This window comes from Symphalangus syndactylus, chromosome 5, assembly GCF_028878055.3.
Source record: "Symphalangus syndactylus isolate Jambi chromosome 5, NHGRI_mSymSyn1-v2.1_pri, whole genome shotgun sequence".
NCBI classification, from domain to species: Eukaryota; Metazoa; Chordata; class Mammalia; order Primates; family Hylobatidae; genus Symphalangus; species Symphalangus syndactylus.
Window position 1 is genome coordinate 86,027,977 of NC_072427.2, and position 14,237 is coordinate 86,042,213.

Consider the following 14,237-nt stretch of genomic DNA (forward strand, 5'->3'; position numbering starts at 1 on the left):
AAGAAGCAAAAGCAGAAGCCCCTGATAAATCCATCAGATCTTGTGAGACTTATTCACTACCACTAGAACAGCACAGGAAAGACCGGCCCCCATGATTCAATTATCTCCCCCTGGGTTCCTCCCACAACATGTAGGAATTCTGGGAGATGAAATTCAAGTTGAGATTTGGGTAAGGACACAGCCAAACCATATCATTCTGTCCCTGACCCTTCCAAATCTTATGTCTTCACATTTCAAAACCAATCATGCCTTCCCAACAGTCCCCCAAAGTCTTAACTCATTTCAGCATTAATCCAAAAGTCCACAGTCCAAAGTTTCATCTGAGACAAGGCAAGTCCCTCCCACCTATGAGCCTGTAAAATCAAAAACAAGCTAGTTTCTTCCTAGATAAAATAGGGGTACAGGTATTGAGTAAATACAGCCATTCCAAATAGCAGAAATTGGCCAAAACAAAGGGATTTTACAGGGCCCATGCAAGTCCAAAATCCAGCAGGGGAGTCAAATTTTAAAGCTCCAAAATGATCTTGTTTGACTCCAGGTCTCACATCCAGGTCATAATGATGCAAGGAGTGGGTTCCCATGGTCTCAGATAGCTCCACCCCTGTGGCTTTGCAGGGTACAGCCTCCCTCCTGGCTGTTTTCATGGGCTGGCATTGAGTGTCAGCAGATTTTCCAGGCACACAGTGCAAGGTGTCAATAGATCTACCATTCTGGGGTTTGGAGGATGGTGGCCCTCTTATCACAGCTCCACTAGGCAGTGCCCCAGTGGGGACTCTGTGTGGGGGCCCTGGCCCTACATTTCCCTTCTGCACTGCCCTAGCAGAGGTTCTCTATGAGGGCCCCACCCCTGTAGCAAACTTCTGTCTGGGCATCCATGTGTTTCCATATATCTTCTGACATTTAGGCAGAGGTTCCCAAACTTCAATTCCTGACTTCTGTGCACCTGCAGGCTCAACACAACATGGAAGCTGCCAAGGCTTGGGGCTTCCACCCTCTGAAGCCACAGTCTGAGCTGTACATTGGCTCCTTTCACCCAGGCTGCACACAGCATGGGGACCCTGGACCCACAAAACCACTTTTTCCACCTGGGCTTCCAGGCCTGTGATGGGAGGGGCCGACATGAAGGTCTCTGATGTGGCCTGGAGATATTTTCCCCATGGTCTTGGGGATTAACATTAGGCTCCTTGCTACTTATGCAAATTTCTGCATCTGGCTTGAATTTCTCCCTAGAAAATGGGTTTTTCTTTTCTATTGCATAGTCAGGCTGCAAATTTTTCAAACTTTTATGCTCTGCTTTCCTTATAAAACTGAATGCCTTTAACACCCCCCTCTCTGGCATGCATCCCTCCCAAGACCCATCCCAGATGCTCTTCTTAGTTCTCCTGTTTATCTCAGAATTATTAAACAATGTACATGCTCTGTTATTTCTTGCATTTTCAATTTCAGATATGATCTGATTTCCTATTGTGGAGGAAAGTACTTTCTCTTGTTTATCACCAGGCCCATGAAAAGCTCCCCCTTCCCATCCTCAGAAGGCAAAGGCAGTAAAATGTCAATATTTGGTTAAATCAGTGTTCAGAATGTATATTATAATAAAGTAAATATTGTTCATAGCCAAGTCTGAATAGTGGAACCAGATTAAATTTCCTTATTTGTACATGTTTTGTTTTTGTTTATGTTTTTCCCCTCTTGGAGTTAACAATTGCTCCTCTCCAAACTCTGACTCATTCATCCCCATGCTCCACTCAAGAAGTTCAAATATAACAATCTATTAGCTTCATTTATTTTTTGGAAACATCTCTCGTAGAGCTCTCTTATGTGTGGACCAGTCTCTATTGGCTGCTCCCTCAGCCTGGTACACAGGTTTTCTGGGATCTCCCTTCACTCTTGTCTTTGGATTTTCATTCATCTCTCTCTGATGTTGGATCCATTACTTCCTGGATGCCTTGTCTTTTTCTTTCTGGATTTATGCCCTTGTTTTGGTGGAGCACATCCTCCAGTAACTTTCTGAAAATGGGTGCAAGGAAGATATATTTTTGAGCCATAGCATGACTAAACATGCCTTTATTCTGCTGTTCTATTTGATTGATAGCTTAGCTGGATATAATTTCTGGGTGGAAATATTTCCCCTTAGAATATTTTGGGGAAGATGTGGAACATTTCCAGAATCCTAAATGATCCCTTGTGCTGTCTCTCTGTTACTCCCTCCTCCCTAAGTATTAGTTGCTGTTCTACCTTCTCTCCTCATTGGTTAGCTTTGCCTGTTCTATGGAACTCTTTTGTTTTATGGTTCATTTTGTTCAGCACAATGTCTGTGAGAAGCACCATGTTGCTGCATGCATCAGTACTTCACTCTTTTTTTGCTGCCTCATTGCATTAAATTCTACAACGTGTTATTTGTCCATTCTCTTTCACAGTGTTAGAGATTTAGATTGTTTCCTGATTTTGGCTGCTATTAATAGTGCTGCTAGAAAAATTCTTGTAAACTTTTTCACTGATATTTTTACTAATTTCTCTTCATTGTGCTCCCAAAAGTGGAATTGCTCGGTCATAGATAGGCATATGTTGGCTTAGCATATACTAACAACTTTCTAGAGAAATTTACATCCTCACTAGTTGATTTTATAAATCCATTTATTCTGTATCTTTACAAAATGAGGTTGATCAGTCTTTTAAAATTTGTTTATTTTGGAAAGTGTGTAGGAATATTGCACTGTTGCACTAATGTGCATGTCCCTGATGAGTAAAGCTGCTCATTGAACCTTGGATATCTTTTCTTGTGAGGTGCCTGTTCAAGACATTTGCTTGCTTTTTAAAATATGGCTACTTGTGTTTCTTATTGATTTGCAGAAATTTATTATGTATTCTGAATATGAGTTGTATATATGCAGTGTGTCAGTGAACATTCAATAACTGGCTTTTGTTTTTGTAATGAAAACAAAAACAAAAGTCCCGATTGGTTGCATTTGCCAACGTCCACGTGTGAATGCTCCCAACCCAGCTAAATCCAAGCTACCCAGACAATGTCACTTAACACAGATATGGGAAGAGAGGGGTGCATGTCAGCTGTCATGAGCCAGGGCATGCCGGCTTTAGTGCACCACTGAGTATGGAAATTGCAAATAACTCATCCAAGTCTGGGGTTTAAAAATGAAGTTTTTAAAAAGTCAGTTTTATTGAAGTATGATTACATGCTGTAAAATGTACCTATTTAAAGTTACCATTTGATGAGTTTTGAGAAAATATATACACCCATGTAACCACTACCACAAGCAAGATCTGGATTTTCCATCATCTCTGAGTTCCCAGGTGTACTTTTCATGATCAATCCCCACCCCTCCTGACTCTGCCCCAGGAAACGACCGATCTCCTCTGTATCTCAACTAGGTTTGTCTTTCCTGGAATTTCATATAAATCAAATTCTATAGTACAATTGACCCAGGGGTCGATGGACACATGGCTTGTGTGGCAAAAGCGTCTTTAAAAATTTGTGAGCAAGTCTTTGTGACATGATTTCACTTCTCTTGGGTAAACACACAGGAGGTGGAGTGTGTGGGGCATGTGATGGATACACGGCTTGTGTGGCAAAAGCTTCTTTAAACATTTGTGAGTGAGTCTTTGTGATATGATTTCACTTCTCTTGGGTAAACGCAGGAGGTGGAGCGTGTGGGGCATATGAAGGGGGTGTGTGTCATGTTTATGACACTGCCAAACTGTTTGTCAGAGGGATTGTTCCATTTCACATTCCCACCCCAGCAAATGTAGGAGAGTTCCATTTCCTGCACACATTTGCTGACACTCGGTATTGGTCGTCTATTTCAATTCGAGTCATGCTTATGGATGTGTTGTGGTATTAATAGTATCATCTGATGAAGAGATGCTCTTAATTGTAGTAAAATCCGATTTACTAATTTACTCTCTTATGTGTAGCGTTTTTACCCCATTCCCAAAGTCTTTGCCTACCACAACATCGTGAAGACATTCCCCTATATGTGCTTCTAGAGCTTCATTATTTTTATTTCATTCATTGTTTATTTACCAATTTTTAAACTGACAAATAATAATTGTGTGTATTTACTGGGTATAATGTGATGTTTTGATCTATAATGTGATGTTTTGATCTGTGCATGCATTGTAGAAAGATTAAACCAAGCCCTGTAATCCCAGCACTTTGGGAGGCCAAGGCAGGTGGATGATGAGGTCGGGAGATCAAGACCATCCTGGCCAACATGGTGAAACCCTGTCCTTACTAAAAATACAAAAATCAGTTGGGTGTGGTGGCACGCACCTCTAGTCCCAGCTACTTGGGAGGCTGAGGCACAAGAATCGCTTGAACCCGGGAGGCAGAGGTTGCGGTGAAATATCATGCCACTGCCCTCCAGTCTGGCAACAGAGCAAGACTGTGTCTAAAAAACAAAACAAAACCAAACAAAAAAGATTAAATCAAGCTACTTAACATAACCATCATCTCACCAACTTAACATTTTTCTGGTAAATTAAAAGTATATTCTTTCACCAATTTTGAAATATGCAACACATTATTTTTATGTGTCACCATGCGATGCAATAGGTCACTAAAGCTTTTTCCTCCAGTGTGATGGAAAGGTTGTTTCCTTTGATCAACATCTCCCTTCCCCATTCCTCCCCTCTGGCAGCCCCCAGCCTCTGGTAACCACCTTTCTGCTCTCTGTTTCTAAGTTTGACAGTTTTCGATTCTAGACACAAATCATGTCATTTGTCTTTCTGTGCCTGGCTTATTTCACTTAGCATAATGTCCTCCAGGTCCATTTGTCCTCCAAGTTGTCACAAATGACAGGATTTTTCTCCTTTTCGTGGCTGAATAGTATTCCCTCGTGCATATATGCCACATTTTCTTTATCCATTCATCTATTGATGAACTTAGATTGATTCCATACCTAGGCTATTGTGAATAAGACTGAAATGAACATAGGAGTGCAGACCTCTCCCCAACAGAATGACTTCAGTTATTTTAGATATAAACCCAGAAGTGGGATTTGTGGATCATAGGCAAGTTCTATTTTTAGTTTTTTGAGGAACCACTATAATGTTTCCCATAGTGGTTGTACTAATTTAGATTCCCACCAACAATGTACAAGACTTCTCTCTTCTCTACATCCTCCCTAACACTTGTTTGCTTTCATCTTTTTGATAAGAACCATTCTGACAAGTGTGAGGTGATGTCTCATTGTCCCTTCAATGTGCATTTTCCTGATGATTAGTGATGTTGAGCATTTTAAAATATGCCTGCTGTCCATTTAAATGGCTTCTTTTGAGAAATGTCTGTTTAGGTCTTTTGCCCATTTTTATTTATTTATGTAGTTTCATTTTTTTGAGCCAGGGTCTCGCTCTGTTGCCAGGCTGTTTTGTCCATTTTTAAATTGGGTTATTTATGTTCTTGCTACTGGGTTGTTTGAGTTCCTTATTGTGAATAGTAGCCCCTTATCAAATATATCGTTTGCAGATTTTTTTCCCAATCCATGGGTTGTTTCTTCACCCTGTTGATTGTCTCCTTGGCTGTACAGCTTTTTTGTTGGATGCAATCCCATTTGTCTATGTTTTCTTTTGTTGGGTGTGCTTTTGGGGTCCTATTCAAGGAATAATTGCCTGGACCAATGTAATGGAGATTTTCCACTATGCTTTCTTCTAGCAGTCTCACATTTCAGGTCTTATGTTGAGGTCTTCAATGCATTTTGAGCTGATTTTTGCATATAATGTAAGATGAGGGTTCAATTTTAGTTTTCTGCACATGGATATTGAGTTTTCCCAACACTGTTTATTGAAGAGTCTGTCCTTTCCCCATCATTTGTTCTTGGCACCTTTGTCAGAAATAAATTGACAACAAACACTTGGGTATGTTTCTGGGATTTCTATCCCATTCCATTGGCTGATATGTCTATTTTTATGTCAGTCCCATGGTGTATGGATTACAATAGCTTTAAAGTATTTTGAAATTAGGGAGTGTGAGGCCTCCAGCTTTGTTCTTCATACTCAAGACTGTGTTGGCTATTCAGAATCTTTTACAGTTTCATATGAATTTTGGGATTGTTCTTTTCTATGTATTTTGTAAAACTGACATCAAAATTGATAGAGATTGCGTTGAATCTGTAGATAGCTCTAGGTAGTGTGGACATTTTAACAATATTAATTCTTGTAATCCATGAATGTGGGACATTGTTCCATTTATTTGTGTCTTCTCCAACTTCTTTCATCAATGTTTTGTAGTTTTCAGTGTACAGATCTTTCACCTCCTTGGTTAAATATCTTTCTAAACTCTTTTAAATGCTGTTGTAAATGGTATTGTTTTCTTAATCTCTTTTTTGGATCATTGTTCATTGTTAGTATATAGAAATGCTATTAATTTTTGTATGTTGATTTTGTAACTTGCAACTTTATTAAATTTGTTTATCAGTCCTAACAGTTTGAAGACTAACAGGTAGAGTCTTTACAAGAAAAGAAAACTACAGGCCAATGTCCTTGACGAATATAGATGCAAAAATCCTCAAAAAAAGACTAGCAAACTGAATTCAACAGCACATTAAAAAGATCATTCACTATGATCAAGTGGGATTTATCCCAGGGATGCAAGAATGGTTCAACATACATAAATCAATAAATGTGATACATCACACTAACATTAGGGACAAAAACCACATGATCACCTCAATAGATGCAAAAAAGCATTTGAACAAATTCAGCATTCATTAATGATTAAAACTCTCAAGAAAATAGATATAGAAGAGATGTACCTCATCACGATAAAGGCCATATGCAACAAGCCCACAGCTGATGCCATACTCAGTGGTGAAAAGCTGAAAGCTCTTTCTCTAAGATCAAAAACAAGGCAAGGATGCCCACTCCTGTCACTTCTATTTAACATGGTGCTGGAAGTTCGAGCCAGAGCAATTAGGCAAGAAAAAGAAATAAAAGGTACTGAAATAGAAAAGAAAGAAGTGAGACTGTCTCTGCTGATGATGTGATCTTATATAGAGATCTCATTATTTTATCTCTGACATTTAAGTCTAGGGTTCACCCCTAGTTAATTTTTGTGCATGGTGTCTTGATGGTAGGTGAGATTGGCTATCTTATCCTATGATTTTTGGCCATTGGACATCTTATCCCATAATTGCGTATTTCCATCTCTTTTATTCATTTCTTTTTATGTTTTCTTTATAAATTGTGAATTTGAATCTTTTGTTACATACTGTTGGTGAAGGTAATCAATGCTGGTTCAGAAACCAACAGAAGTCAACATGTCAATGGCTTAAGCCCACAAGGCCTTCCCCACTCCTCACATTGCCATCCAAGCATGCCGCGCCCCTATCTTGTGGACCCACTCTCTGGCACGTGAGCCTCCAAGATAGCCCGGCAAGGAAGAGAGGCAGCAGGACTCCCAGAACCTGTGGCCCGGAAGGGGCAGACATCTCTCCATGCACGTTTAACCAATAGAAACTCATCGTGTGGCCCTAACTAACTGCACGTGGCTGGAACCTGCCAGGCCATGTGCCCAGGAGGGAGACAGTGAGCCTGCAGTCTCCCCGTGATGCCCCATAGGTGGCTTCTCTGGGATGGGATTGGTGGGAACTTTGATTATGTGCTTGTGCTTTTGTGTGCATTTTACTGCATTCAAGATTGTCAGTATTTTCTCTAATGATTTGTGCCTTTTGCATTTTTTATGAGATATTGGTTCTTTCACCAAGGATGGCAGTAGGCATTGTTGACCGGGGCAAATGGTGAATGTCCAGGTGACAAAGGGCAGTTTCAGCCACCGTCAGCTTCTGTGGTGCAGCTGAGAATAGCCCCTTAGAGGAGGCTTCCTCTCTCTGCCTGGCCACCCTGGCATGCCCTTCCTCTGCAGGAGGTTCTGAAGTTCCACCTGTTGCCCTTGGAAAGGAACTTGATGTTTCTCCCCCACAGCACACCTCCCCTGAAGTTCACACCTGGGGTGTGGGGGGTGTGTTTCCCCAGAGGCTCACATGCCTGGATGCTTGCTGGGGCCATGCCTAGGGGAGGAGCCGAGTCCGGGATCCACAGAGGAGGACATGCTTCTCTGAGCAAGGCCCCTCCATCTTGCGTCTGTGGGATTCAGGTGTCTGTAGTTCAGGGACTCACCACAGGGTCCCCTTGGTGCCTCCTAGAGAACCAGAGGGGATCCAGTGAGGCAAAGCCTGGATGCCGACTTAGGGTGCAGCCCTGGTGCCAGAGAGAAGTCTGGCTCATTTCTTCTGCATGGGGGCCGGGGTGGGGGCAGAGGAGTGCCGGGTGGGACATGTGGGGGCTTATTCCTTGCCAGCTGGTGCTCCAGCCCCATGCCAGAGTTTCAGGCCACAGCCTCTGTGGCCACCACAGGGGAGGGACAGCTTGTTGCAGGCGCAGGACGGCTCTGCTCCTCGTGAAACCCACGATGGCCTGGCCTCACCCAGCCTCCTTCTCTGTCTCCACCCCCTCTGGAGCAGGAGTCAAAGGAAGCACTACCAGAAATAAGCCCAGCACTGTCCTAGGATAGCATTGTCGTCACTTGGGAAGGGCAGCTTGGGGTCTGTGTCAGGGTCCCCAAGACCACCGAGGGCAGCGATTCTCCAGGAGGACACAGGCCACGCAGGTCATGGTACCCATGGCTGTGATTTCCCACAGAGAGGACACTGAGCAAAATCGGCCAAGGGAAAGGTTCCTGGGGCCGAGTCCAGGGGCACCAGGCTCAGCTTTGGAGGCCTCTCCTGGGGTGGGGGTCACCCAAGATGTGCCTCACTCCCCTGCAAGCAGCTGGGACGCCGCGCATGTGATGTTGGGGATGCCCTGCCTGGTGATGTACCCGGGGACTGGTCATGTGAGCAGCTTCTGCCTGGGCTGCGCCAGAATTCCAGACTCCCAGCGGGGACATGAGTGCCTAAACCACGTGGTACAAACAGCTCAGGCCCAGTGAGGCGGGGCCAGGGGGAGCCCCTCGGAAATCCCAGTTCCCGGATGCCAGCCAAGGGCCAGCCTGGCCAGCGGGCCTCAGGACAGCCGTCCCCACCCACCGTGTGGACCCTTTCTGCACACGGCCATGGGGTTTCCCTTCTGGAGCCAGGGGCTGGACACAACCCAGTTTCTGGGGAGCCCCCAAAGCAGCCCCACCCAGGGCAGGCTCTGCTGTTGGATCACTCGCCTCTCCCATCCCTCAGGCCTGCCTACCCCTCGGACATCCGTGTGGTGAGGGTGGTGCAGGGCTGCCAGGACACCTGGGAAGGACAGGGACCTCGTGGCGTGGGAGCAGCTCAGGACCACCCACGGGTGGGGGGCATCAGGCAGGGGTCTTTGGTTGTGATCAACAAGAATGAATTCCAGTTGTACTTTTTAGGAAAGGAATTTATTAGAAGGGTCTGACCTGCTCCCGTGGTCAGGGAAGATAGAGAAAGAGGCCCAGGCCCACAGCAGGGGAGGAGCAGGGCTCGCCACTGAGCCAGGACAGCGACGAGAAACCCACACCTGATACGTGTCTACCCTCATTTCTCCCCACACTGGGCCATGGCCTGGGAGGACCCGCTGGCCTTGCTGGGGTCACTGCCCACCTGTTGCTGGGGAGGCAGGGCTGAGTAATTGGGGGAAAGTCAAGACTTGGAGAAACAGCTGAGCTGCTGCTAGGAGGAGAAGCGCACACTGGGTGACCAGCTGACCACTGCCGTCCACTGCAGGGCTCAGGAGCGGGATGTGGAGAGCCGTCCAGGGTAAAGAATCCAGGGGTGCAGGTGGCAGTGAGCACTCAGGCTTTGGATGATCTTAAGGAGATCACTCAGCAGCTGGGCTTCCGGGTTGAGGTGCAGCCACAGCAGGCCGGGCGGGAGCATGCGGGGCGGCAGAGGAGGGACACACAGGAGGCTGGGCGGCAGCAGCTGGCCTGGCAGGAGGAGGTGGGGGTGCAGCAGGAGGAGACAGGCACGCAGCAGGCGGGCCTGCACACGGGGCGGCAGAGGAGGGACATGGAGGAGGAGGGTCTGCAGCAGGAGGTGGTGCAGCAAGCCGGCTGGCAGCTAGACTGCTGGCAGCATGAAGTGGAAGCCCCAGAGCAGACGGGCACACAGCACACAGGCTTGCAGCAGACAGGCACACAGCAGCCCTGCTGGCTTTGGGAGGAGGTGCAGCAAGCTGACTGGCAGCTAGACTGCTGGCAGCATGAACAGGAATCCTCAGAGCAGGTGGGCACACAGCAGACGGGCTTGCAGCAGACAGGCTTGCAACGGACGGGCACATAGCAGGCCTGCTGGCAGGGGGAGGAGGTGCAGCAAGCCGGCTGGCAGCTAGACTGCTGGCAGCACGAGGGCGTGCAGGAGCTGGTGCAGCCTGATTGGCAGGAGCTGGGCTCACAGGCCGCCTGGCAGCAGGGGCTGGACACACAGCTCACACAGCTAGACTGCTGGCAGCACGAAGAGGAATTCCCAGAGCAGACAAGCTTGCAGCAGATGGGCACACAGCAGGCCTGCTGGCAGGGGGAGGAGGTGCAGCAAGCTGGCTGGCAGCTAGACTGCTGGCAGCATGAAGAAGCCCCACTGCAGATGGGCACACAGCACACAGGCTTGCAGCAGACAGTCTTGCAGCAGACAGGCATGCAGCAGACCTGCTGGCAGGGGGAGGAGGTGCAGCAAGCCGGCTGGCAGCTAGACTGCTGGCAGCACGAGGGCGTACAGGAGCTGGTACAGCCTGATTGGCAGGGGCTGGGCTCACAGGCCACCTGGCAGCAGGGGCTGGACACACAGCTCCCTGGGGTGCAGACCAGGGTCAGGCAGGGGGCCGGGGCACAGCAGCTGGGGGCGCAGCAGGGGGGCTCACAGCAGCTCTCTGGGCAGTCATCCACCTGCCAGGAGTCAGAGCAAGAGTCACAGGAACCAGGAAGGCAGACGCGGCTGCCATAGCTCAAGTCGCTGGAGCAGATGGACGTGGTGGATGCGGCCATGCTGGGGATTGAGCTGGAGGAGATGGGAGTGAGTGGGCGAGTGAGTGAGTGAGTGAGTCCGTGTGTTAGGTGCTCAGGGATGTTGGCTTTTATATGTCTCCCTGGCCTGTTGTCCCAGCTGGAGTGTCAACAACTCCCGCCCCTTCCTTGTTTGTGTTTAAAACGTAGAGAACGCCTATTAGTGCAAGTTTCATGTTTAGTCCTATGAGATGCCATTCAGTTTGTAAAGTCCCGAGTCTATATTTGGATCCGTTGATGCACCCTCACCTACCTTTGGCTCCAGAGCATAATATTGAAGTAGACAGGGTATAATGTCTGCAAATAGAGTGTCCTGGGGGCCTGTGCTGGCTGCAGAAGAGATCCATCCATCCTAATCCCAGCGCCTGTGGGCCATCGCCAGGGGACTCTGCTTGTCTGGGTGGCTGTGGCTTCTGGAATGCCAGGCTAGAGAAGCCCCTGTCAATGATGGCATGAGGGTGGAACGTTCCTAGAAGTGACTCCCCACACTCTCTCTGGTGCATGAAGTCCCCCCAAGGGCTTTAGAGCAAGTGGCAAACGGGAAAGGGTGGACAGTGGTGTAAGCCATTTCCCGTCAGGTTCACAGCAGTTCCTGGGGGCCGTGTACCCCCTCTTCCATCTGGGCACTTAGGGAAGCCCCAGATCCCTGTATGGGCCCCCCCTCATTTCCATTTGGTTTTATCCCAAACACTGCAAACCTGTAAGTCTAACCTGGAACACCTAATGCATCTCCTCAGCAAAAAGCACAGCCACTGGCGACAGCACTGCCGTGTGAAAAGCAGCAAGCACTGCTTTCGCTTGCAGTGTATTTTCTTGATTGCTAACTAAGTCCTTGGTCATCCCAGCTAGACATCTGATCTAAGTCTCCATTTCTTCTGCAAATAATATCAAATTGGCCACCACGTCTTTTTGGTTCTTTCTGCTAAATGTTTCCAATTTTATCTGATACTTTTACTTCTCAAGCATTCATTTATTCATGATGCAGTGACTCCTCCCACGTGCTGGAAATAGCACCGGGTGCTGAGAATGTGAAGGTGAAGGGGTAGTAACTCTGACTGTGGACCCCACCAGGGAGGGAGGTGGGCTGCTTGGTGCCTGGTGATGTCAGTGATGACCAGCCATAGCCCAGCATGCATGTGGCCCAGAGGAGTGGCCCCTACCCAGGGGAGAGGGCTCCAGGGGCCCTTCTGGTGGGGTTTGATGCCCAGGCAAGTCTCAGAGGCTCAGGGTGTTCTGTGTCTCTATCTGTGTTTCCCAGTCCAGGCCTCTTAACTCCTAGGGGATTTAGGAAAAGTACAAAAGGCCTCAGAGGGCTAGAAATTCAGTTACATGGTGGGATGAATTGTCTTTCTGTATATTTTGAACTATAAAAATAATATAAATTTGAAATGGCCTGGTCCCTCCAGCGGTACAGGATCTGGTCCTATAGGATGGAAGTACATTGAGAGAGAGAGAGAGAGAGAATGGGGGCCTCTGCTTCCATATGGGACAAAGTGGCTATGTCAGACATATACTCCTGCTGAGAACAACTTGAAAAGCTGAGCAAAATGTTTTAAAAATGATTCCTTTAAAGCTCTCCTAAAAGAGCTGTTGAAGAAACTGAAGGTAATACAATGACATCTTTAAAGAGCTGAAAGAAAATCACTGCAAACCTAGAATTCTAGACCAGGAAGAACATCGTTCAAAGGTGAAAATGAAACAAAACAATTCTGGATAACAGCAAATTGAACCTGAGCAGACCCACTCTACAGTAACCACGAAAGGGAACTTCTCAGGCAGGATGACAGAAAGATAAAAATGCAGGAAGGAACCAGGAGGATCTGAAAGGGTAATATTATTACGTTTATAATCTCTTGTGGAGTCCAAACTAGAAGTAGAAAAGTAATGCATAATGACATTAACAATAAAAGGTGAGAAGGATAAATGGAGTGAAAGTTTTCTAAGGTTTCAGCATTGCTTTGGAAGTGGTGGAAGTGCTGATGTATGTTACACTTGAATAATCTAAGAATGTGTGCTATAATCTCTAAAGTGACCACTGAAGAGATAGTAAAAACTGTGTATAATCAATGTATCGTCAATAATGTTAGAAATAAGGCTCAGAGTCGTAAGGAAAAATGAGCCCTGAGACAAAGGATTTCTCAGCAAAGCAAATTTACTTCTGCGCAGGAGGGTGTCTCCCGTATGGCTGATTGCCACAAGAGCACACAGAACAAAGGAGAGTAGAAGTTTTTATTCCTAACACGATCCTGCCCCCATGTCCTTTCCCCATTGGCTGGGGTTGCGCCACACAATTTAAACTAGACCCGACTGGCTAAACATTTAAACTTTCTTAGATAAGGTGGATGAGTAATGGGAGAGACGGGAGAGGAGGAAGGGGTCATCTACGGGAAACTAGAGAGCCAGTCTTTTCCTAAATACAGAACGGAATGTGAGCTGGTGCTGATAATGCCAGTGATGCTGCAGCATGCCTGGGCATGTAATAAAGTCAGAAAGAAGAAAAGGAGAAGAAAGAGAGGGGAAGGGGGTACTAGGAATTAAAGAATAAAAGGTTGAGCTGCCTGTTTGAAGAGAAGCTTTGCCATATCTCACGAATAATGAACAGAACAGAAGAAGGAAAATAAATAATAAAAAATACTTGATTAATCCAAAATAGACAGGAAGTGATTTTTAAAAGAAACATTAAAAAATTGGGACAAATAGAAATTGTACAATCAGATGGTAGATAGATATAAACTAAATCGTCAGTCAATAAAGTACCAGATATTCCCATTAAAATATATTGTTGGTCTGAATAAAAAATAGAAAACCTAACTACATATTGCTTACAAGATACAGAGCCTGAATACAAGAGCATAGAGGCCAGGCGCTGTGGCTCCCACCTGTAATCCCAGCACTGTGGGAGGCTGGGGCAGGCGGATCACCTGAGGTCAGGAGTTCGAGACCAGCCTGGCCAACATGGTAAAGCCCCATCTCTACTAAAAATACAAAATTAGCTGGGCATGGTGGTGGGCACCTGTAATCTCAGCTACTTGGGAGGCTGAGGCAGGAGAATCACTTGAACCCAGGAGGTGGAAGTTGCAGTGAGCTGAGGTTGCACCACTGCCCTCCAGCCTGAACATGAGCAGACCCACTCTACAGTAACCACGAAAGGGAACTTTTCAAGAGTGAGATTCCATCAAAAAAAAAAAAAAGAAAGAAAGAAAAAGAGCACAGAAAGCTTGAAAGTAACAAGATGGAAGAAAATACACCAGGCAAACACTAACTAAAACGC

At 46.3% G+C, this 14,237-nt stretch overlaps 2 protein-coding genes across 3 annotated transcripts in view; one reads left to right on the top strand and one right to left on the bottom strand.

Annotated features, from left to right (window-relative positions):
- TSPEAR (thrombospondin type laminin G domain and EAR repeats) overlaps window positions 1-14,237 on the top strand; it is a 194,705-nt gene that overhangs the window by 80,053 nt on the left and 100,415 nt on the right. The gene's annotated exons all lie outside the window — the stretch shown is intronic.
- On the bottom strand, window positions 9,349-10,973 carry LOC129483082 (keratin-associated protein 10-7). 2 transcript variants are annotated; one of them, XM_055279900.1, is made up of 2 exons: window positions 10,475-10,948; window positions 9,791-10,114 (listed from the first exon to the last, which is right to left on the bottom strand). In XM_055279900.1, exons 1-2 carry the CDS (start codon window positions 10,946-10,948, stop codon window positions 9,791-9,793), a joined length of 798 nt encoding a protein of 265 aa, XP_055135875.1. The 2 variants fall into 2 exon arrangements, with proteins under 2 accessions (XP_055135874.1, XP_055135875.1); XM_055279899.1 differs by having other exon boundaries at window positions 9,349-10,973.